Source organism: Pelodiscus sinensis, chromosome 6 (assembly GCF_052426305.1).
Source record: "Pelodiscus sinensis isolate ZL-2025 chromosome 6, ASM5242630v1, whole genome shotgun sequence".
NCBI classification, from domain to species: domain Eukaryota; kingdom Metazoa; phylum Chordata; order Testudines; family Trionychidae; genus Pelodiscus; species Pelodiscus sinensis.
The window spans coordinates 19,651,044-19,675,493 of NC_143057.1; the positions used below are offsets into that span (position 1 = coordinate 19,651,044).

General features: G+C 45.0%; 1 protein-coding gene across 1 annotated transcript in view; it reads right to left on the reverse strand.

Moving 5' to 3' along the window:
- FOCAD (focadhesin) overlaps positions 1 to 24,450 on the reverse strand; it is a 231,132-nt gene that overhangs the window by 99,717 nt on the left and 106,965 nt on the right. The window contains exon 17 of the mRNA XM_075931485.2: positions 1,085 to 1,219. Within this exon, the coding sequence (XP_075787600.2) occupies positions 1,085 to 1,219 (135 nt within the window). The remainder of the gene's footprint in view (positions 1 to 1,084; positions 1,220 to 24,450) is intronic.

Below are 24,450 nucleotides of genomic sequence, written 5' to 3' on the forward strand. Positions count from 1 at the left end.
GCATACATACATCTTTAAAGTCTGGCTGTATTGAAGAACAGAGAAAGGGAGTGTGCGCACAAATAAAAATAGTTTAGCAAAAAATGTAACAACAACAAGACACTCCAGGTGGATTTTCATACCTATCCTTTCATTACTTAGCCTGTTAAATAGCTCAGAGTTAACTCAAACCTGTTCTGGTGGGATGTTAAAGTTAATACAAGAAAAACTGTGATAAAATACAATGAAAGTAATAGCATACATTAAAAATAAAGCACCCTGTAACCTCAGAACCAATTATGAAGGAGATGAGGATCATCTCTTATAGTCTAGAATTACCTACTGCTACTGAGATCTGTTTCTCCAGGGGCTGTAATGGGGATAGAGCTGAGAGGCAGAAGCAAAGCACTGTTCTGGGGTAGATTGAGCTAGCAAGTGTTGTAGGACAGAGATACACACCTGTTTATCATCAGCATACTGAACTGAGTATTTCTTTAAAAAAGCATTTTTAGGTCACCTATCACATTTGTATTCAAGTGCAGTCGATACTATGCCCCATTTCAATCCTCAGTGGATCTCTATCCTGTTTGTCTTCATGCTCTGCCACAAAAATCACGATAAGCGGAGAGGCACACACGCATCTGGACAAAAACCCAACCCCTCACTCATTCTCTAGGCTGTAGCCACCAGGAAACAAAAGCCATGTTTTGTGTCACTCAGTTGCGAAAGGGAAATGACTGCCACCCTCACATTCATTTACTTATCAGCTTGGGGAAAAGGCAGTGGGGTGGTGGGTACAATGGAAAATGTTACTGCAAAAAAATATATATTTGAACTATAAAGAGAAGAACTTTCACTATTTGGCCAGGATTCTGAGGGAAGGGAAGCCTCTGTCCAGCCCTGCAGTTAACAGGTTCTTAATTACCTATCTCACATGATTAAGTAGCTAATGCTTGTAAAGCCCTTCACAAACATAAAGTGCTATTTAAATACAAAGATGCAGTTAATTATCAGTGAATAGAGTGACTTGGAACATCCTGAAATAAGTAAACACATTTAAAGCTCATACTAAGAGAGAAATACATTTTAGATCTGAGATGCATACCTCATATTCATTTGTATTCACTGTTAATGAGGGAACCAGGCCAAACAATTCATTCAATGTTTTTAATATGAGTGGGCGTGTGTCACAGCTCAATTTTGGTGAGAGTGCATTCCATGTTGAGCGAATACAAACCACCTGCAAGTGAAATAAATTCATCATTAACAGTGGAGGTCACAATTTGCATTTCACAATATTAGTTTGAGAACTTTTCTGATCTATGCTGGAGCAGAAATTAATACAGGACCCATTATAAATATGGCAAGAATGCTAAGACTTCACTAAATAACTCAAACAACATGAAGCAATAACATGTAAACAATAGCAAATAACAACTCTCCAGATAACATAGCTGTTTGAAATGCAGGCTCAGGAAGATACCACTCTATTTATTCAATATTCAGAATGATTTACTTGGAAATCATGAGGCTAGAAACATTGTGCTTTACACTGACTTTTTTAAATATCCACTTAAATTTTACGAAATTGAAAGTCAGCCAGGACACAAGGGAAAAGCTAGCAGATCACTTGCCATAGATGTAAATCATCTTGAAAATAAGAGACATACATATAGTACAACTCTAATTATAGCATTGTAACTATCAATGATTCCTGACCAGTTTATTGATTCTATTCAACTATACTTCCTACAGGTGAGTCTTTTCATCTTTTAAGATGTGTGATTATCACCCCAACAAACTTATGTTATGGCACCTTGGGCCTCAGAAAAAATAGTAAGGTGTTGAGTCAGTGCATAAGACTAGACATAAGAACCAAGTCAAAGTCACTGATTCAGGCAGTGAATTCCATTGCAGTGACTTCAGTTTCTATTTTACCCTGAGACACTACAGGTTCCCAAAACTTCTCCTCCAGGAGCAATGTATTTTAATGAAAACTTCAATTATTTCCCTGCAGTATCTGACAGAACCTCACAGAACTCCTTGCAGGGAATTCCACCCTTCAGATGTTGCCACCATATCTGTGTGGATTGATTATCTGCTGTTGTCATTTATTCTTCAGGTCTGTGCTGCACCAATCATGTGCTGGCATTAGAAAAATATGTAGAAAATATAATTAAAATGCAGAAGCTAGAGCCAAAATCCAGAACAAAGAATAAAATATCAACCAGTACAGAGTGAGACTAAAACAAAAGTAGTATGGGGAAAATATGCTAGAGCTGTCAACCTAAATTTTTCTTTATCCAAACAAACTAAAGGTTATGATGTGTACAAACTGAAAAGCAAAGCAATAGAAAGCTCAGCCAACAGAAAGAATCAAGTATCCATCAGTCCTACGAAATGAACCAATGGGACTGTTAAGAACCACTTCTGTAAAAAGGATTGAGCCATACAATTTCGTCATTTGATACTGAAAATTAGCATGCTGGGTACCAAAAGTTATTGTTGAAACAAGAAGTTATTTTAGTGTCTGAACTTGGTTAAAGAACAATTTCAAATCTGCAAAGATGAAATTTTACTAATGTCTATTAAGTCCATTCTAAGAACAGGCCTACATTTTTATAGCAGCTAATGTTGACACCTACCAAAATGTTATCTCACTACATATTGAGTGAAAATAACAACGCTATAACCACATTTTCAGAAAAATCACTCAAGAATTAGAAGCCCAATACTACTTAAATGTTCAAAAAGACAGACAAAAAACTTGTAGGTTCTGAAGGGGTATATTTATTTTCTATGTGCTAGTTATTTAGGAAACAAGGCATCTTGACATCTTCTAAAGAAACAAATTAAATAATATATATATTGTTAAATCTGCTCAAGTACGAAACTGAAAAATACATCAAAGTACACTTTCATGTTGACTTTCCTATGAATCATTTAAACTCTCCAGTTCCTCTAAACCATAACAGGGACGGCACCCTGAAAGCAGCTTCAGTTTAGCATGTAACTGAGCCACATTCATGTCCAAAGACAGAACACATGCAATAACCAGACATATTAGTTATGTTTTGTGTGGAACGCCAAGACAGAACAAGGCAGCAAAGACTGAAAGAAAGATATATAAGAAATGTGTTCCTCTATCAGCCAAGTGGATTTTTGAGGGCATATATTGCTTTTTTGCTGTTCACCTGAAATGTGCGTTGCCCTCCTCAATAAACACGCATAAAAGTCTTTGAAATAAAAATTAGTCAGGAAAACTGAAGTCTATAGTATCATTTATTCTACACGCTATAGCATAGCCAAGACACCAGTACTACAGGTTGGACCTCCCAGGACCTGAGCAGTTCTGAAGCAGGGAGTTTGCCAGACCAGATGAAATTAAGGCATGTCTCTGGGCTGTGGGGTTCCCCGGAGCCTTGGCTTCCCACTCTGATGGTGGTCCCATGTCATGGTGCTTGGGGTTGGCCTCTGTGGCCTGGGACTCTCCAGCGGCCACCAGCCCCACTCTCACCGGGGTTCCCGGCTGGAGCCAGGAATTTCCCCCAACTGCCATTAGCCCTGCGGCTGTCGGGAGTTCCCAGCCAGGGCTTGTACTCTCCACCCATCACAGGCCCAGCCCTTGCTGGCCCAGCCAGGGGTCCACAGTACCCGCAGGATTCTATCTGACTCATGATTCTTGCCACTAGTTCTCTTTAGTGCAGCAACATTCATAGACCTTCCAAATCACAGATGTTGAGATAACAGTGTGTCCCGGATTTGGGAGGGTCAACCTGTAGCTGTGAAAAATCCCACAGAATCCAGAGCAGCACCAAGTGTACTTAGCTTAGTTCCTAGTAAAATATTCATAAAATATGGGCCACACTATGCTACCAAGGACTGGTTTGTTTCATGTTGTGTTAGGAACCCTTGTACCACTGTATAAGGCATCAGAAGAGTGTGTCAAACTCAAACCATATAAAAACAAGATAAAGTAAAAAGTGAAAATCCTGTTTGGATTAACAAAACACTTCCGGTATTTCCTCTGCTATTTACTCCTCTTCATCTGTATCAGGACTAAAATCCATGAAAACAAAGACAGATCTATATGGAGTCACTGTAAGGATTTCTAATGGCAGCATTATACTTCAGTACCAAAAGACCACCAGGATAGTTTTAACAGAACATAAGAACGTAAGAACGGCCGTACTGGGTCAGACCCAAGGTCCATCTAGCCCAGTATCCTGTCTACCGACAGTGGCCAACACCAAGTGCCCCAGAGAGGGTGGACCGAAGACAATGATCAAGCGATTTGTCTCCTGCCATCCCTCTCCAGCCTCTGACAAACAGAGGCCAAGGACACCATTTTATCCCCTGGCTAATAGCCTTTTATGGACCTAACCTCCATGAATTTATCCAGCTTCTCTTTAAACTCTATTATAGTCCTAGCCTTCACAGCCTCCTCTGGCAAGGAGTTCCACAGGTTGACTACACGCTGTGTGAAGAAGAACTTTCTTTTATTAGTTTTAAACCTGCTACCCATTAAAACAGACATACCATAATGGTTTGTAATAAGTATGATAAATACTTGGCTTAGAATAAATGTCCTCTCAGCATTAGTATACTACCAAAACACATCTTGATATAGGAGTAAATAATGAACATTTCCCTGGAGTAAAAATAAAAAAATATAATATAAAATGTGTGGAATGACGACTAGTTTTCACAAGTACATATAGTCAAATATACTTTCAAGTATTGTTCAGCTTTCTCAGTTTTGTTTTTAGTTTTTGGGGGGTTTTTTCTCTTTGAGTTTTCTTGGTGATGCAAGAGAGAGAGAAAGAAAAAGTTAAGAAATGGGAGAAAAGTTACGTTTCATCTCCCTGCTGCCCATTTACAAAGTGTTTGTTTTATTTGGTATGAAAAAGTGGCACACGGGATAAGTAGGATGGATCCAAATCATCTACACCACTTGAGGTGAATTTAGATGGAAAGTTGGCCTACATGCTCCAGTTCGTTGAAGGCTGCGTCTTGAGCAGGCTCTCTCAGCATATGTGAGAAAATAAGCAACTTGAATACAACACAATGCTGCAAGATAAAGAAATTCAGAAAGCAGACCTTGAAGAAGAATGGCATTTCCATGTTCTCAATTAAGACATCTGAAGTTTTGCAAACTAAAATGTCCATCCTGGAGAACAAACTGAGCTGTGTTTCAAATCTCCACTAAATGAAGATCCTCAAGGGCAGAAAGAAGGAAACTTCTGCTACATTTGAGAATTACTTGAATTACTTAAAAGTACTATTAATTCCTGTTGCATTAATCTTTTACCTTTGTGCAGAATGTCTGCAATCTATTCCTCAGACCTCCACTGACCACTAGCATCAGGACAAATTTAATGATCTTGTGCAGTTATTTTAACTGTAGCAAAAAGATGTAAAGGTATGACCCCAATAATTTTATCAGAATAAATATCTGGAATTGGAAGCCAGAAAAGGGTTTAACAGCCATAGCTGATACACTCTCAGACCATTTCTACACTATGAGAAAAGGTCGAATTTATTAAGGTCAACTTTATAGCATCTGATTTTGAAAAGTCAAAGATGCATGTCCCCACTGTGCACAAGTCAACATAGTTCAAAGTAGTGCATCCCCAGTAGGGTGGCTACCATCAACTTTGAGAGCCATGCACTGTGGATAACTATCCAACAGTGCCTGAGCCCCTTTGCATTCTGGGTTATGTACCCAGTGCACACACTGTCCAAAGCTATGTAGTCGGCGTTTCCATAAAGGCACTTGTTTCTCCCTTGCCCCTGCTTAAGACCAACAACAAACAGTATTTTTGCACCCCCTTTTTTCCTTTTCATATTTGTGCAGATGCCATAGCAGTGTAAGCATGGAACCCACTATGGATACCATTTAGCATCAAAGCATTATGAAAATGATTTTAACCTTGGTGCGCCTAATGCTGGAGTACGTCCTGAACATATCGAGGGTCCATTGGAATGAGGAAGAATCTCAGGAGGCCATGAACATACTCTTCTCTGAAGCAAATGAGTTTAGCAATTGGCATATGCTGTTGACCTTTGATTCTCTGCACACAGTGAAACGCCAGTTCTGGTGCTGTCAGACAAGTATAGTCTTGAGGGACTGCATTGTTATGCAGGTATGGGACTATCAGCAGCGGCTGCAAAACTTCTGTATGTGTAAGGCTGCTTCATGGAATTATCTAAATTGCTTTCCCTCACCCTGAAGTGCAAGAACACCCGAATGAGGCCCACTCTGTCAGTGGAAAAGCATGTGGCAATTGCCCTGTGGAAGCCTGCAACATGGGACAGCAACCGGTCAGTTGGGAATCAATTTGGAGTGGGGAAATCTACAGTGTGCAGCTGTTATCATCCAAGTATCCAAGGCAATCAATACCCTTCTGCCACGGAGGGTAGTGACTCTGGAAAACGTAGGAAACATAGTGGAGGGCTTTCCTGCGCTGGGATTCACCAACTGTGGAGAAGCGATAGATGGAACGCACTTCCCCATCTTGGCATCTGACCACAAAACTAAGGAGTACATTAACTGCAACTTGATGGAGTTGTATGGGCTGGTGGACCACAAAGCCGTTTCACCAACTTCAACATGGGATGGTCAGGAAAGGTGCATGATATACACGTTTAGGAATTCTTGCCTCTTGGACAAGCTGCAAGCTTTTTTCCCAGATTAGAAAATGACCACTGGAAATGTTGAAACACCAAGGGAATTCTTGGTGCCTTAGCCTACCCCTTGCTCACATGGCTCGGGAAGCCATACACAGGCTGCCTGGAACATAATAAGGAGCAGTTCAACTACAGGCTGAGCAAGTGCAGAATGGGGTCAGAATGTCCTTTTGGGAATTTTAAAAGGAAGGTTCCCTGTCTACTAATTAGGTTGGACCTCAGAGAACCTAACAATCCCATTGTGGTGGAAGCCTGCTGTGTGCTCCATAATATTTGTGAGAGTTAGGGATGTTAACAGGTAACTAGAAAACAGTTAACCAGTACCCACAGCAGCCCTGCTGGGCTCCTACATGGGGCTGCTGCTTCTGGCCCCACGGATGACTGCTGCTTCCAGTCCCACACGGGGCCAGAAGCACCAAGCTGGAACAATCCCTGCCAGCGGCTGAGGGGCCAACATCTGGTTCAAGAAAACTCTTACAGTGCTGAGATTTCTTTTAAAGTGGGGCAGTATCCTTTTTTAACTTGACTCAACGAACACATGTTCAACATCATACTTACCGGTAATTGCTATTTGAACAAGCTTACACCTTACTGAAATTCTTAAATCGTTAAATCGTTTTTCTCTTTTGAGGCAGGAGTTATGAATAGTGCTTGGCTATGCAGGATACAGAGTCTCAAAATAAAGCTGTGACTCTCTCTATGAGAAGTACTCCCCTTGACCCATATAGGCTGCACCAAAGGGCAGCTTTGGGAACCAGAAAGCACTCCTGATGGTATGCCACAGCTGGGAGACGGTGAGGCCATGATACTGCTGGGTACTTGAAAGCGAATGCATTATTTTTGTGGAAGGAAATAAACATTGTGTGGCACACTGAAATCTTCCTCTCCCTGCTGTTCTTATTGTGCCTTGGTCCTGACATTTAAGTTGGCAGAACTTACGTCACTCAGGGGTATGAATAAGGCCCCTCCTGCAAGTGATATAAGTTACACTGACCTAAGCACTGGTTTGAACATTGCTATGTTGTTGGGAGAGCTACTCCTGCTGATAGAGCTTCTGCTATTTGTTGCTGTTTATTAATTAAGTTGATGGGAGACCTCTTTCCCATTGGCTTAGAGTGACTTCACTAGAGAACTTGGAGCCGTGCAGTGGCACTAATGCAAGATCTTCAGTGTAGCCAAACCCTTAGTTCCATGAACTACACATGAGTTGTGGATTGGGGAACCACAGAATCACAGAATACTAGAACTACAAGGGACTTTGAGAGGTCATGATGTTTAGTCCCCTGCCCTCGCAGCAAGACTAAGCACCATCTAGATCATCCTTGATAGATTTCTATCCAACCTGCTCTTAAATATCTCCAATAATGGAGATTCCACAACCTCCCTTGGCAATGTATTCCAGTGTTTAAACACCTTAACAGTTAAGAAGTTTTTTGTAATGTCCAACCTAAACCTCCCTTGCTGCTATTAAAGCCCATTGCTTCTAGTCTCTATCACCAGAGGTTAAGAATAATATTTTTTCTCCCTCTTCCCCGTGACACCCTGTCAGGGCAGTTTCCCACTCTGGTGCTCTGAGTGCAGAAGATGGGGACCCGCAAAGACCTTCAATACCTTAGCTTCTAGGCCGTGCTTCTAAAAATTCCCAGAGTCATAGATGCTCTGGCTCTGAGAAAAAAACAAAACAAAAGCTGCCACCATCAAGCGATTTACCCTAAAAAACAGGAGGGGGACACTTGAAATCCTCCTCCAGGTGACCCCAAGCTCTTTTACCCCAAAGAGCTTGAAAAAAGGAAAGAAAGAAACCAGCTGCCATCTCTCGTAACTAACTGCCCAGTCTCACAAGTTTCAGGGGGGTAGACAAGCCTGACTTCCTGAAGAAACTACAGAATATCAGTAATCTTCCTGAAAACACCATCTTGGCCACCATGGACACAGAAGTTCTTTACACCAACATTCCACTCCAAGGCTGATTACAGGCTATCAGGAAAATCATCCTGGATTATGCCACTGCACACCTGGTTACAGAGCTCTGCGACTTTGTCCCCACCCACAACTATTTCCAATTTGGAGATAATTTGTCTTCAAGTCAACTGCACAGCTACGGGCACCTGCATGGCCCCACAATATGGCAATGTCTTTATGGCTGACCTTAAACAATGTTTCCTCAGCTCTCGCCCTCTAGCACCCTTACTCAACTTATGTTACATAGATGACATCATCATATGTACCCATGGGAAAGAGACTCTTGAAGAATTTCACAGGGATTTCAGCAATTTCCACCACACTATCAACCTCAGCCTGGATCAGTCCACATGCAAGATCCACTTCCTTAACACTACAGTACAATTATATGACCCATATGTCACATTTCCACCACATTATACCAGAAACCTACCGACCGCTAACTTACCTTCATGCCTCTAACTTCCATCCAAGACACATTCCTCAATCGTTTACAGCCAAGCCCTAAAATACAACCGGATTAGCTCCAATCCCACAAACAGAGACAAACACCTACAGAATCTATATAAAGCATTCTTAAAACTGAAATACCCACCTGGAGAAGTGAAAAATCAGATCAAAAGAGCCAGAAGAGTATCCAGACATGAACTACTTCAAGACAGGCCAAGAAGAAAAAACAACAAAATTCTACTTATCACCTACAGCCTCCAACACATTATCTACAACCTACCCTGGAAAATGACCCCTCACTCTAAGAGGCCTTGGGGGAAAGGCTAATCCTCGCCTATAGACAACCCCCTAACCTCAAAGAAATTCTTTCCACTAGCCACATAGCACACCTCCAACATAATTATCCAGGAACCCAGCCCTGCATCACTGGACCCAACCACATCAGCCACCACATCAGAGGCTCATTTAACTGCACATCCACTAACGTGATCTGTGCCATCAAATGCCAGCAATCCCCCTCTGCCATGTATATTGGCCAAACTGGACAGTCTCTACAGAATAGAATTAATAGACACAAATCAGATATCCAAGAAGGCAACATACAGAAACCTGTTGGAGAACATTTTAACCTGCCCAGGCACTCAGTAGTGGATCTCCAAGTCACCGTGTTGTTTCAGGCCAATTCCATAAGCCAAACACACAGGGAAGCCTTGAAACTTAATTTCATTTACAAGTTTGGGACCCATCACAAAGGTATGAATAAAGACATTACCTGGCTAGCACACTGCCTTCCACATCCTAATGATTTTCAAAAACAAACAATAGGTACTTAGCAACAATTTGCACCTTCTCTATCAGCTTCATGTAGCATGAATACTGACTTTTTCCCCCTTTTCCCTTATTTTTCCTTCTCTCTCGCCCTCCCCCGGCCTCCCAACCTTTAATAACTCCACTCATCTGAAGAAGTGAGTTGTACCCACAAAAGCTCTTAATCCCATCTACCTGTGTTGTTAGTCTTTAAGGTGCTGCTAGACTATTTGTTGTTTTTTAAGTTTGCCCAGTCTCAGGCAGGCAAATACATGCACAGATCATCTCTGTTACTTGAAGAATCAAATCATCACCTTAAAAAGTGATTTTTATTAACAAAACAAAAGATATACTTTATAAAGCATACTTGATTGCTAGGTGTTACAGAGCAACCAAGTAAAACAAATTAAAACAGAAAAATTTCTGGGAACAACTGTTAGATAGTGAATGGAGGAGAGTAGGCAGAGATTCACACAGAACAGTTTAAACCAAACCACAAAAATAAAGAAAAATACCCTAATCGCTATTAAATATGTTTCCCTTTATTTACTCATGATCTCTTCCTGGTTCCGTCCACTTGCATGCCTCAAATTCCTTGGAGGCATGGTATTCCTGTCTGGGTTTAAATCATTCTGTGTCTCGATTTCTGGCTTATCTGCTCCACACAAAGAAAGCAGGCAAGGTATCTTATTCAATTCAAATTTCAGCAGCTTATCTCCATTGGTTCTTCTGGCCCCCTGCCAACATCCTTGCTAGCTACCGGAGTTTAACCCTTAGTCACCAGGAGCTGGCCAGCACTCCTCCTATCCATCACTTTTAGGTATCTGAAAGCTGTTATCATGTCCCCCCTCATGAACTAAACAAACTGAATTCCCTCATAAGTCATGCTTTCTAGACCTCAAATACTTTTTGTTACTCTTCTCTGGACCCTATCCGATTTTTCCACATCTTTCCTGAAATGTGGTGCTCAGAACCTGACAATACTCCAATTGAGGCTTAGTCAGGGAGAGTAGAGCAGAAGAATTACTTTTTTTTTTAATTACTCATAACAATCCTGTAAGTGCATCTCAGAATGTTTGGGTTTTTTTGCAACAGTGTCACACTGCTGACTCATAGTTAGCTTGTGCACCACTGTGATGCCGTGCCCCTTTTCTGCACTACTCCTCCCTAGACAGTCGTTTCCCATTCTGTATGTGTGAAACTGATGGTTCCTCCCTAAGTGGAGTACTTTGCATTTGTCCTTACTAAATTTCATCCTATTTACCTGAGACCAGTTCTCCAGTTTGTCCAGATCATTTTTAATTATGACCCTATGTGACGTAGTGGGGGTACCTGGCTGGTTTCTATGCTGCTGGCTCTGGGGTAACCCCCACTGGCTGCAGTGGGTACCACGACCCAGCAAAACAGGATGAGTCACTATGCAAACCAGTGGCCAGACACCCCCCATGGAAAGGAACAAAGGAAGGTGGAATGCTGCTCTGGCTGGGGGGCAGGGCTGGAAGAGAGTTAGTTAGTTGCTGGCTGTCTGGGAGCATGGAGGAGACAGCCTAGGGAAAGGGGCTGGAGTTTAGGGGCCCAGTCTCCCCCATCTCAAGGGGGCCTGAGGCATCCTAGCCCAGCTCTGTGACCAGATTACATCTGTGCTGTGCTGTATCCTGGAGAGGCAATAAACTTCCTCTATTCCACCGGCTGGTGCAGTCTGTTTGTGCCATTTCGGAGTGCAGGAGACGGGGGACCCCCAACGCGCCGTCACACCCTATCCTCCAAATCACCTGCAACCTCTCCCAGTGTGGTACCATCTGCAAACATTATAAGTGTATTCTCTATGCCATTATCTAAATTGTTGATGAAGATATTCAACAGACTCTGTCTCAAAACTGATCCCTACATAACCCCACATATGCCCTTCCATCATGATGGTGAAACATTAATAACTACTCTCTCAGAATGGTTATCCAGTTATGCACCCACCTAGCTTGTATTTGTCTAGTTTATTGATAAGACGGTGATGCTAGACCATTTCAAATACTTGACTAAAGTCTAGGTATGTGACACCTATAATTTTCTCCCTCATGCACAAGGCTTGTTCTCCTATCAAAGAAAGCTTTCAGATCAGTTTAACATTATTTGTTCTTTACAAATCCATGCTCAATGTATTATCTTCCAGATGAACACCTTAATTATTTTCTCCATGACTGTTTTGTAGTTTCCTGGGTTGTCCTTATTTCCCCTTTTATAGACGGGCACTATATACAATGGGGAAAGGAACAAAATTGCACTGCCATGAAGCTTGCAGCAAATGATTAATTAACAAGTACCTCAGACAGTTTCCAGAGCATTTCTCTGCAGGATTCCATTGACATTTCAGTGTCTATCAACACCCTGTATAGCCATACTAAATAGCTATACACGGTAATCTCCACCTCATATAAACACAGCCTGACTTCCACATTTTATTACTCTACACTCACCTCTGCACTCTGAGTCTCATCTCCTGCTCCCTGGAGAGCAGCTGCTGCAACTGGCTATTCACCTAGGGAGTGGAGAACAGTTTCTGGCTGCCTATCCCACTGGGGCAACCCCAGGGGACCTCCACATCCTCCATCTAGCTAAACCATTTCATAAATAATTTCATCCTCTCTGTTAGGTTTTCTTTCTGCTGCCTTTGTGTTCTCTTACGTATCCTCAGGGTTCTTGGCAGTGGAGTCACCACCTAAGATAGTGTTCAGCTCCTTAGAGAAACAGCACCAGAGCAATGGTTAGCTCCCTTGCCTCATGATATGTCTGCCTCTGCTCCTTTACTGTTGCTCTGCAGTGCAGCATGTCCCACTCATAGCCCTTCTTGCACAAACCTCAAGAAATCTGACAATGCCTGTCCCAACACCTACAGGTTAATCACAGCTTCAAACTGAACAAGCTCTTTTACCCATTGTGACAATCAGGCCAGGAGGCTACAGAACACTGGTGGAAGAGAAACATATTAGTTCCAGAATAAACAAGTCCCTATTTGCAAGGTAAACTAACCCAGAACCAGCAGGAAACTGCTAGAATCAATCAGGCCAGTTGAAGTGCCTGGAGCCAATTAGGAAGTTTCCAGAGTCAAGTGAGTCAAACTAGTCAAAACACCTGGAGCCAATTAAGAACCAGTTGAGACTGGATAAAAAGCACTTCCTTTCTGGTAGCTCAGTGTGATGAGGAGAGAAGAAGCTGCAGAAAATCTGGGAGGAACAAGCACATGTGAGCGTCAGAAGGAAGAACCTCCTGTGGTAAGGAAGATGCTGGGGAAGACTGGAAAAGACTGTGGGGAAGTGGACCAAGGATTTGTAGCTGTTACACATCTATTACCAGAAACATTAGAGAGTGGGGGCCCAAGTTCTCCCATTCAGTACACACTCCCCATTTCAGTAGTAGAAAGAGACTGGGTTTGGTACAAAGATATGACCTACCATGTACCACTGATAGGGGCCACAAAGACAATGAAGTTTTGATTCCCCTATTTTCCCCCATACTGGCAAATTAAGAGAGTAGCTCAACAAACAGCAAGCTGGTGTCTAAACTGAAGATCAAAGATGATAAAGCCTAGCAGAGAAGCTAAATGAATTCTTTGCTTCAGTCTTCACAGCTGAGGATATTGGGGAGATTCCTAAACCTGAGCCATTCTTTTAAAGTGACAAATCTGAGGAATAGTCCCAGATTCAGGTGTCATTAGAGGAGGTTTGGGAACAAACTGATAAACTTAACAGTAACAAGTCACTGGGACCAGATGGTATTCACCCAAAAGTTCTGAAAGAATTCAAATGGGAAATTGTGGAACTATTAACTGCGGTTTGTAACCTATCCTTTAAATTGGCTTCTGTACCTAATCATTAGAAGACAGCTAACATGATGCCAGTATTTAAAAAGGGCTCTAGAGGCGATCCTGGCAATTACACACTGGTAAGTCTAATGTCAGTACCCGGCAAATTAGTTGAAACTATAGTAAAGAATGCAATGGTCAGACATGTGAATGAATATAATTTGTTGGGGGAAATTCAACATAGTTTCTGTAAAGGGAAATCATTCCATATTAATCTGCTAGACTTCTTTGAGAGGGTCAACATTTGGACACGAGGGATCCAGTGGATATAGTATACTTAGCTTTCCAGAACGCCTTTGACAAGATCCCTCAAAAAAAGCCTCTTAAGTAAAGCAAGTTTTCATGGGATAAGAGGGAAGATCCTTTCATGGATTGATAACTGTTTAATAGACAGGAAACAAAGAGTAGGTACGTTTTTCGAGTGGAGAGACATAACTAGTGGGGTCCCCCATAGGTCTGTTCTGGGTCCCAGCCTATTCAACTTATTTATAAATGATCTAGAGAAAGGGGTGAACAGTGAAGTGGCAAAATTTGCAAATGATACCAAACTGCTCAAGATAGTTAAGACCAAAGCAGACCATGAAGAGCTTCAAAAAGATCTCACCAAACCAAGTGATTGGGCAACAAATGGCAAATGAAATTTAATGTTGATAAATGTAAAGTAATGCATATTGGAAAAAATAATCCCAACTACACATACAATACGATGGGGACTAATTTGGCTACAACTACTCAAGAGAAAGATCTTGGAGTCAGTGTGGATTGTTCTCTGAAAACATCAACTCAGTGTGCAGCAGCAGTGAAAAAAGCAAGAGAATGTTAGGAGTCATTAAAAAAGGGATAGAGAATGTCTTACTGCCTCTATATAAAACCATGGTACGCCCACGTTTTGAATGCTGCGTACAGTCCAGATGTGGTTGCCTCATCTCAAAAAATATATAGTGGCATTGGAGAAGGTTCAGAAAAGTGCAACAAAAATTATTAGGGGTTTGGAATGGGTCTCATATAAAGAGAGATTAAAAAGACTTGAAGTTTTCCGTTTAGAAAAAAGGAGACTAAGGGGGATATGATAGAGGTCTATAAAATCATGACTGGTATGGAAAAAGTGAATAAGGAAAACAGAGTTACTTACTTGTAACTGTTGTTCTTCGAGATGTGTTGCTCATGTCCATTTGAACTAGGTGCATGCACGCCGTGTGCACGGTTCCTGGAGCATTTTTTCCCCAGCGGTACCCGTCGGGCCAGCAGGTCGTCCCCTGGAGTGGCGCCGCTATAGCAGAGCGTAAGTACCCCTGCTGGCTCTCCCCCTCCTCAGTTCCTTCTTGCCAGAAACTCTGAGGCAGGGGGGTACTCGAATGGACATGAGCAACATATCTCGAAGAACAACAGTTACAGGTAAGTAACCCTGTTTTCTTCTTCGAGTGACTGCTCATGTCCATTCGAACTAGGTGACTACCAAGCTACCCCTACCCCGGAGGCGGGGTCGGAGCCACTCTACAGAACACTCACACCGATATTCACCAACAACAATAACTTTAATGCAGAATAGAAAAGAACAACAACGCAACTGGACAGAGCGATAGAGTAGTACATGACACGCCGTGGCACTCAACCACCTCCCTTTGCTTTGTTTACAGGATAGAACCCAACACAGCTGCACCCACAGCCGAGTCCTCCCACGCCTGCTGGGTGAGAGCATAATGCTCTGTAAACGTACGGGCCGAGGACCATGTAGCCACCCTACAAATGTCGAGAATCGGGACGTGGGCCCCGAAGGCTACGGACGAAGCACGTACCCTGGTGGAATGTACCGACACTCGAGGCAGCTCTCTACACGCCAGAGCATAGCACTCCCTAAGGCAGGAGGATATCCACCCCGACAGCCTCTGGGCTGAAACCGGCATTTCCTTCACCTGATCAGCATAAGCAATAAACAGCTGAGAAGTCTTGCAAAACGGCTTCATTCTGTCTATATAAAATGCCAGCACCTTTTTCGCGTCAAGGGAGTGCAAAGCCCGCTCCCCAGGGGAGCCGTGGGGTTTGGGAAAGAAAACCGGGAGGTATATGTCTTGTGACATATGAAAGGCCGACACCACCTTAGGGAGGAACGCAGGGTGGGGATGCAGAACTCTGTCCATAGAGAACACTAAGTACGGGGGCTCCACCGTCAGGGCATGCAATTCAGAAACCAGAAGTGCTGATGTAATGGCGACTATAAAAGCCACCTTTAATGACAGAAACCTGAGACAGCAGGATGCCAGGGGCTTGAAGGGGGAATCCAAAAGCTTACTTAGCACCAGGTTGAGGTCTCACTGCGGCACCGGGGCCTGTACGTGGCATACAGTTTATCCAGGCCCTTCAGGAACCTCTTTACCGGGGGACAAAGAACAAAGACCTGCCCCCCGATTCCTCATAAAATGCCATTAGAGACACCAGATGCACCCGCACCGACGGGGCGGACAGGCCTGCCTGTCGCAGCCCAAAACCAGCGGAACCAGAGCCCTCTCAGGGGGCTTCAGCCATGGATAAGCCACGCCGTCAGGTGGAGGGACTGTATATCGGGGTGGTACAGGATGTCCCTCCCCCCCGACCTGAGTAACTAGGTCCGGGGTCAGCGGCAGGCGACAAGGGCAGGCCACCACCATCTCCCACAGGATGGGATACCAAAACTGCTTGGGCCAATCCGTGGCTATCAGGATCACCCGAGACCTGAACAGCATGGTCCTGGTAAGCACATTGGGGACTAGTGAGAATGGGAGAAAACGCACAGAGCAAGCCCCGGGGCCACATACAGGTCAGGGCATCCCCTCTTGAGTCCGCCCCCAGGTCCAGGAGGGAAAAGTAGCGGGGACATTTTCTGTTCCCCTTGTTAGCGAAAAGATCCACTAGGGGACGACCCCACATCCGGAAAAGGTGCGCCACCACCTCCCCTTTCAGGCACCACTCATGAACTCTAAAGGACTTGCTCAGTGACTCTGCTAATGTATTCGCGCACCCCAGCAAGTATGCCGCCTGTAACTGGATGCGGTGGGCTATGCAGAATTCCCATAGGAGAGCCGCCTCCTGAAACAGCGGGGAAGAGCGGGCTCCCCCCTGCTTGTTTATGTACAAGACAGCTGCAGTATTGTCCAGCAGCACTGACACCAGTTTCCCCGAGAGCACTGCCCGGAAGACTTCGCAGGCCCTCCTGACTGCCTTCAGTTCCTGGACATTTATATACAAACCCCTCTCCTGGGGGATCCATAACTCCTGCGTCCTTCGGCACTGCAAGTGCACTCCCCAACCGCCATTGGAGGCGTCCGTGATGAGTTGGGCAGACAGCAGCTCCGCACGGTAGGGAACTCCCGAACATACCTCGTTCTCCAATGTCCACCAACTGAGCAAGGCGAGGACTCCCTGCGGCACTGTAAGAATCCGGTCCAAACCTGTCTCTGACCTGGTTGAACGACCCCGCCAACCACGCCTGCAGCGGCCTGAGTCTCAGTCTGGCATGCCTGATGACATAGGTGCAGGCTGCCACATGGCCCAGTAGTTTCATATATGACCATGCCGTTGTCAGCGGAGCCTGCTGCAGGGCAGACACCAGGGTCTTTATCACCTGGAACCGGATCGTTGGAGGTAAGCACACCCCATCTTGGCTCACCGGGCTGCCCCCATGAACTCTATGTTCTGTGTAGGGGCGAATTTCGACTTTTCCTCAGTCACTACGAGACCCAGTCTGTCGAAAACGGACCGCGCCAATCCTATGTGCGCAACCAGTTCTTTTGAGAGGCCTCTGATGAACCAGTTGACCAAATACTGAAAGACCTGGACTCCCATCCGCCTGAGGTAGGCCACCACTACCACCATACACTTCGTCAACACCTGGGGGGCCGTAGACAGCCCAAAGGGGAGAACCGTAAACTGGAAGTGTCGGTGGGATACCGCAAGCCAGAGGAACCTTCTGTGGTTTGCCCGCATTGCCACATGAAAATAGGCGTCCTTCAAATTGAGGGCTGCATACCAATCGCCCTTGTCCAGCACCGGAATAATTGAGGCCAGGGTTACCATCCGGAACTTTTCCCTTTTTTGTACGTGTTGAGGGCCCTGAGGTCTAGAATGGGCCGAACACCTCCCTTCGGTTTTGGGATAATAAAATAATGAGAATAGAATCCCCTGCCCTCCGGATGAGGAGGAACCCTTTCCACCGCCCCTTTCTCCAGGAGCGTGAGGACCTCCTGCTCTAGAAGGGCCTCGTGAAACGGGTCCCTGAAGAGGGACGGGGAAGGGAAGGGCCGGGCCCCAGGAAGGGAATAGAGTATCCCCGGGACACTATGTCCAGCACCCACTTGTCCGAGGTGACAGATAACCAGGCCTGGGCAAAGTGGGACAGCCTGTCTCCAAACGGGGGGGAGATAACGGCCATCGGTATGTGGTCCCCAAGCGCACCTTCAAAACTGCTGCTTAGGGAGAGAGAGAGAGAGAGAGGGGGCTGGGCGGGGCCCCTGGCTGCCTCCTGTTGTGGCCGGTGGCGCCTGTTGCGAGCCCTCAGGCCCTGCCCCTGGGTGAAACTCCCAGACGGACCACAAGGTCTACGCCGCCAATAATCAGGCTGTGCAGCCTGTGGGGGGCCCCTATGTGACTGCTGACTCAGTAACGGCCTACGTTGGGGGGCCAGAACGTAGATACCCAATGACTGAAGAGTCGACCTTGTATCCTTTAGGCTGAGGAGCCTGGAGTCGGTATTCTCTGCAAACAGGGCCCTCCCGTCGAACGGCAGGTCCTGGATCATGGCCTGCAAGTCTGACGGGATCCCCAACACCTGCAGCCAGGCATTGCACCTCATTACCATGCCCGACGCCATCGTCTGGGCTGCAGAGTCGACAGCGTCCAAAGACGCCTGCAGGGCAGTGTGAGCGATCATTCTGCCCTCTGTGGCCAGGGCGGAGAACTCCTGCCTGTCCTCTGGGGGCAATCTGTCGCGGAACCGGTCCATCCCTAGCCAGGCGTTATAGGCGTAGCAACTGAGCATGGCCTGCTGGTTGGCGATATGAAGCTGCACCCCCCCATCGCGTAAACCTTGCGCCCGATCAGATCCAATCGCTTAGGGTCTTTAGCCTTAGGGGACGGGCCCGGCTGCCTCTGCCTCTCCTTCTGAGCAGCTGCCTGAGCGACCATGGATCCCGGTACAGGATGCGAACAGAGGTGAGCATCGGGGAGATAGATGCCGGCGTCTGCCACAGAGTACTGGTGATCTTTGCCACCGTCTTATTGAGTGGCAACGCCAACTTTGCTGGAGCATCGTCCATGAGTATGTTCACCATCAGATCGGACTCCTCGGTCACGGGCTCCACCGGTACCCCAAGATTTGCAGCCAGCCAGCGCAGCAGCTCCTGCTGGAATCTAGCGTGCATGGCTGGCATAACCAGGGCCGGGTCAGCCAAGGCCTCATCAGGGGACGATGAAGATGTTGACTCCTGACTCAGGACCGGCTGCTCCACCGCACCCTGAACGAGGGCTGGTTGTTGCGGCCCCCTGGACTGCTGCAGGGTTCCTGCCCCTGGGTCAGCAAGGTCCGGATGGCCACTGGGGCTGGCCCTCTTAGTTGAGGGCTGTGCACCGAGGCTTCTCCGGAGGACACGGGCTGTAGCATCGACTCCACGAGGAGCAACTTAAGGCGGGAATCTCTCTCCCTCTTGGTACGTGGCTTGAATCCCTTGCAGATTTTGCAGGTGACCACCAGACACTTAAGACACTGTTCATGGGGGTCTTGCTTGGGCATGGGCCTAGTGCATTGCGCACAAGGTTTAAAGCTCTGCGGGCCTGGCATCACCATCCCCCATGAGGGGGAGGTTCAGGGAGAGCTAACTACAGTACCTAACACTAATTAACAACTTCTTAACAACTACTTAACACTGAACTATGTACACAGATAACTGCCAACGGGCGAGAGAAAAGATGCTGGGATCAGCACGCGAGAGCAGCTCCAATGACCATCAGAGGCAGAAAGAAGGAACTGAGGAGGGGGAGGCCGGCAGGGGTACTTATGCTCCGCTATAGCGGCGCCGCTCCAGGGGGCGACCTGCCAGCCAGATGGGTACCGCTGGGGAAAAAATGCTTCAGGAACCATGCACATGGCACGCATGCACCTAGTTCGAATGGACATGAGCAATCATTGAAGAAGAAAAGTTATTTACTAAGTCTGACAATAAAAGAACTAGGGGTCACCAAATGAAATTAAGAGGTTGCAGATTTAAAACAAACAAAAGGAACGTTTTTTTCACTCAGCACATAGTCAACCTGTGGAACTCCTTGCCAGAGGATGCAGTGAAGGCTAGAATTTTAACAGGGTTCAAAAAAGAGCTAGATAAATTCATGGAGATTAGGTCCATCAATGGCTATTAAGCAAGATGGGTAGGAATAGTACCCCTAGCCTCTGTTTCTCTGGAGGCGGGTGACAGGGGAAGGATCACATGAGGATAACCTGTTGTGATCTCTCCCTCTGGGGCATCTGGCATTGGCCACTGCTGGCAGACAGGATACTGGGCTAGGACCGTTGGTCTGACCCAGTATGGCCGTTCTTATGCTCAATTAATAGTTATCTAGATAATAAGGAACCAAGCACCTGCTCGTCTACATATGCATGATAATACAATATTTGATACCATTTATCAAACAATAAAGTACAATACGTGCACTGTTTGCTGCACTTTTAGAGACACATGAACATCTCATACACTATGTCCTTACATTGTCATAAATACCCAACTAACATCTGATTGTCATCTTGTTTGACTTGAACTATTTTACATCACAAACCACACATTTTATTTAAAAGAGATATTTAGTTCTTACTTTCACCACATATTGGTATACTATCTTTACAATACTGAGAATCTGTATCTTCAGTTTTACCCGTAGGAACTTTGTCACAATAAATAATACTTACTCTAGAATTTTGTTTGAGCAAAAGATGATCTAGTGATTTTTTTGAATGGGAAGTAGCACCAAATGAACTGATTTTAAAAAAAGTAACATTGTTTAACCACACTATTAGCAAATCTTTGGAATGTAATCAATATAGAAGTTAAAGTCTACTAAAAAACATACTGTACACAGTTGTGCATGCCGGCCAGCATTTATAGGCTTCCAGCTACACCATCAAAAGACCATAATCAATTATTTTTACAACCCTGAAAAAACATTAAAATCTAGAATTCTGATTGGTTCCTTTTACAAGGAAATAATGGTCTAGAATTGTCTGGCAACAGCTGCCTCACTGAAAATCATACACCCTGTAGAGTTCTGAAGAAACAATGGTGAGTACAAAGAGAGGGAAGAGGTATTTTGTGCCCCAAACACTTCATTTTTAAAAAAGTAAATAAAACGATTATAACAACAATAACCTTGGCATGGCGCATTTCCGGAGTGATAGCTGACTGTGAAAAAGCCTGAGGTAAACTCTCTCTGACAGTCATGAATCCCCAGGAAATGACCTGTGTCTCAATAGTTATTGCTCAATTGTACAAAGCTTCTCTTTGAAAATACAACACCCTCTAGGAACTTTAGCAAGATGAAAGAGCTTTTCTTCTCCATGCTGAAGCACCTATTAATTTTTGCCACAACAGAATTGTTGCCAATTAGAAAAAGCATATCCATAAATCCAGACTCTAAGGCAGTAGGTGCAAGTTCTTTGTACATTTGTTTTTGTCTTTATACTCATTGTTTTGAGTATAGATTGATTTAGATTGACAGACCATTTCCATATTGAAAAATTAATCTTTATCATTTAATAGGCTTTCAGGATTTCTGGACAAGTCACTTTTGTCTTGGCTTTTTTAAGCTTTAAAATGCCTCTCTCACTGCTAGACAGAACACTGCTTGGAAATATATTTGCTGGAAAGGAATGCTTTAGTTATTCAGAACTACTAATCTCAAGGAATGGGTATCGTGAGTGTACTAACCTGGGGGGAGGGAGGAAGAGACCAGAGAATGGGAAATTTACTCCTTGAGACAAATGCATCCATTTGAATGAAGATTTAGGCTATTCCTACACAGTCAACTGAATGACCAATCTTTTGTTTTTCACACATACATCTACACTTCACCAATGCCAACTTAATTCTGGTAATTTCTAATCTTCAGTGCCAACTTAATTCTGGTCATTTCTAATCTTCAAGTGCTTCACTATGCAACCTCAATTATAATTACACACTTGTGGATATGTGTGTTGAAAAGAAGGCGGTAATTGGCTCTCACAAAGCAGACACACATTAGTTGGAGAAACAGACTTATACAGAATGGAGATTGTCAAGCAAATCTTTAACATCCTGTCTTTTCCTTTTTCTCTTCAGCATCTGCACAAATGAGTTGTAGTTCGTAAAGCATATGCTTTAATACCCTGTAGTGAGCAGGGGTGACCGCTCACAGACCAAGAAGGGGAAGAACCCCTCTCCAAGCATTGGTAAGCTGCCTAGCCTTGCCCCTGCATCTGCCCAGAAGTCAGGAGGCTGGACTAGCTGTATAAAATCTCAAGCCAGGAGCTCAGTCAGGCCCCAGCCATTAGAGGAAGCAGAGACCTGCCCTATGCTCCCAAGCTGGGAAGCTGCTGAGGACCTTGCTGATGCGGAGGACTGGCCCGGACTGTTGGGCCCTCAATCAGAGGAAAACCCTGTCAGTCGTACTTGAGGTTCAGACCCTGACAACCCCCAGGAATGGCCTCAGGTATATGCCGAGGGGGAAGAGAGGAAGTGGCCCTGGAAAGTCTATGAGAGTTAGCATGTAGCTGGCCAGATCCCCGCTGACCCCAATGGCAAGTCAACCCTGCCACAGCAAGGGCTCTGGACAGGAACACAGTGGAGTTGGCGGGCCTGCATCCCTGGGTGGCAGCCTGCCCCTTTGCATTACAAACTGCGTTTGGATTATCCACACACTAGGGCCTGGGCTCACCTTTCCCTTACAAACTGTGCTTTGACTATCTGCCCCACCCTTCACTAAGGCCTGGGATACCGTAACCACTGCAGACTGAGTTTGCCTGCCTTGCCCTATACCAGTGGTCCCCAGTGCGGTGCCCATGGGTGCCATGGTACCTGCCGGAGCATTTATGTGCGCCGGCCGAGTGAACAGGGCTAGCCCAAGCCATTCTTGCGCCCTGGATCCCAGGTGCGTGGCATATGCGCAGCCCCCACCCTGGGTGCACGGCACACGCGCGGCCTCCACCCCAGGCACGCGGCGCATGCGCAGTCCCTGGACGCATGGCCCCACGCCCGGCAGCCCCAAAAGGTTGGGGACCACTGCCCTATACTTTGGGCATAGGCTTAAAGAGGACCATGGGTGGTTGTTTTATGTGCCTGGCCCAGCCCAGGGACTGCGCTTACACGGACTGAGAATGGGTGGGTGCTGGCCCAAACACAGGCCTGAGCCCCAGGACTAAACTGGTTGGCTTACAGACCCTAATAAATTTGTTAGTCTTTAAAGTACCTCCGGATTCCTCGTTTTTGCTGAAATATACTAACAGCTCCCTATCCAAAAAGTCTCAGATGGTAAACATTCCCACCAACACAATTAATCAAGTGCTTCATACTAGCCTGGGTAAGGTACATGCAAGTATGATTTTTAGTCACACCATTCCTCGTTCATTCTGAGAGAGATGGGAGTGCTGGGGAGGGGACACATGACCCTCGGAGGGCTGAAACTGGGGTGAGGAGGAGAAAGCACCTTGCATCTCTCAGGAGTAATGAGGGTAGAATGACTTAAATTGAGACAATTTAAATAATTCATTTAAATCACAATTTAAATCATCAAGCACAAATTAATTGATTTAAATCAAGTTTTATAGCTACGTCTTCACATATTTCTTAAAAACAGTGCAAATATGACCACTAAAACATGTTAATTTACAACTCAGTGCAGAAATTTACAATATATAAGAGGGTATAATTTGTGTAATTTTTTTTAGCTAATCTGTTTTTATAATTTAGGAAATGTACTATATATTTGAGAGAGTTTGTCAGTCCCTCTTTCTGTCAAGAACTCCTCCTAAGCTGTAAGAGCAAGGGCCCCCAAATTTAGTATAGAGCTTCTTCTTACCATAATTTAAAGCAATGTAAAGTCTGGTTGTTCCATGAAAGTGGGATGTGTCTAGAATAGGATCGTTTGCCATAAAACCATGCAGAAAAGAAACAATCATCAGGCAGGTGAAAGGGGCTGCCCCAGCCCTGAGCCTCAACCCCCCCCAGATTCAGAAAGGGATATTGCTGGCTGTTCCCCTTGGTCATGGAGCAAGGGAAAAGTGCACAGTTTGCTGCATTCCTCACTCAGGCTGGTGAGCGCAAGTAGCAGACAAAGTGTGCACTTTGCTCTTGCTCCCTGACAGAGACTGGAAAGGGTACACATTTTTCTTTTACTTTAAAAAAATAATTGAGTTAAATACCCAAGCAATGCCAGGTAAATGTAGTAGTAGTACAGAATATTATTGCCTATGTCAAGCTGCAGATGTAGCAGCACTAACATCAGTGAACATAACTAAAGTTATTCTGCACATGTATGGAAAAAGTTAGAGGGAACATTGCCTGCCACCATTTATTACTGGTGTTGTGTAGCAGTGCAGCATGGGTCTCTAAGAAAAACAGTTCATTGTTCAAACTTTGCAGGTGTGTGGGGAAGGGAGGAAGGGGTGATGTACTTTTGCCTTATCTGTAATTGATGGCTTGATGCATAGAGTTGGC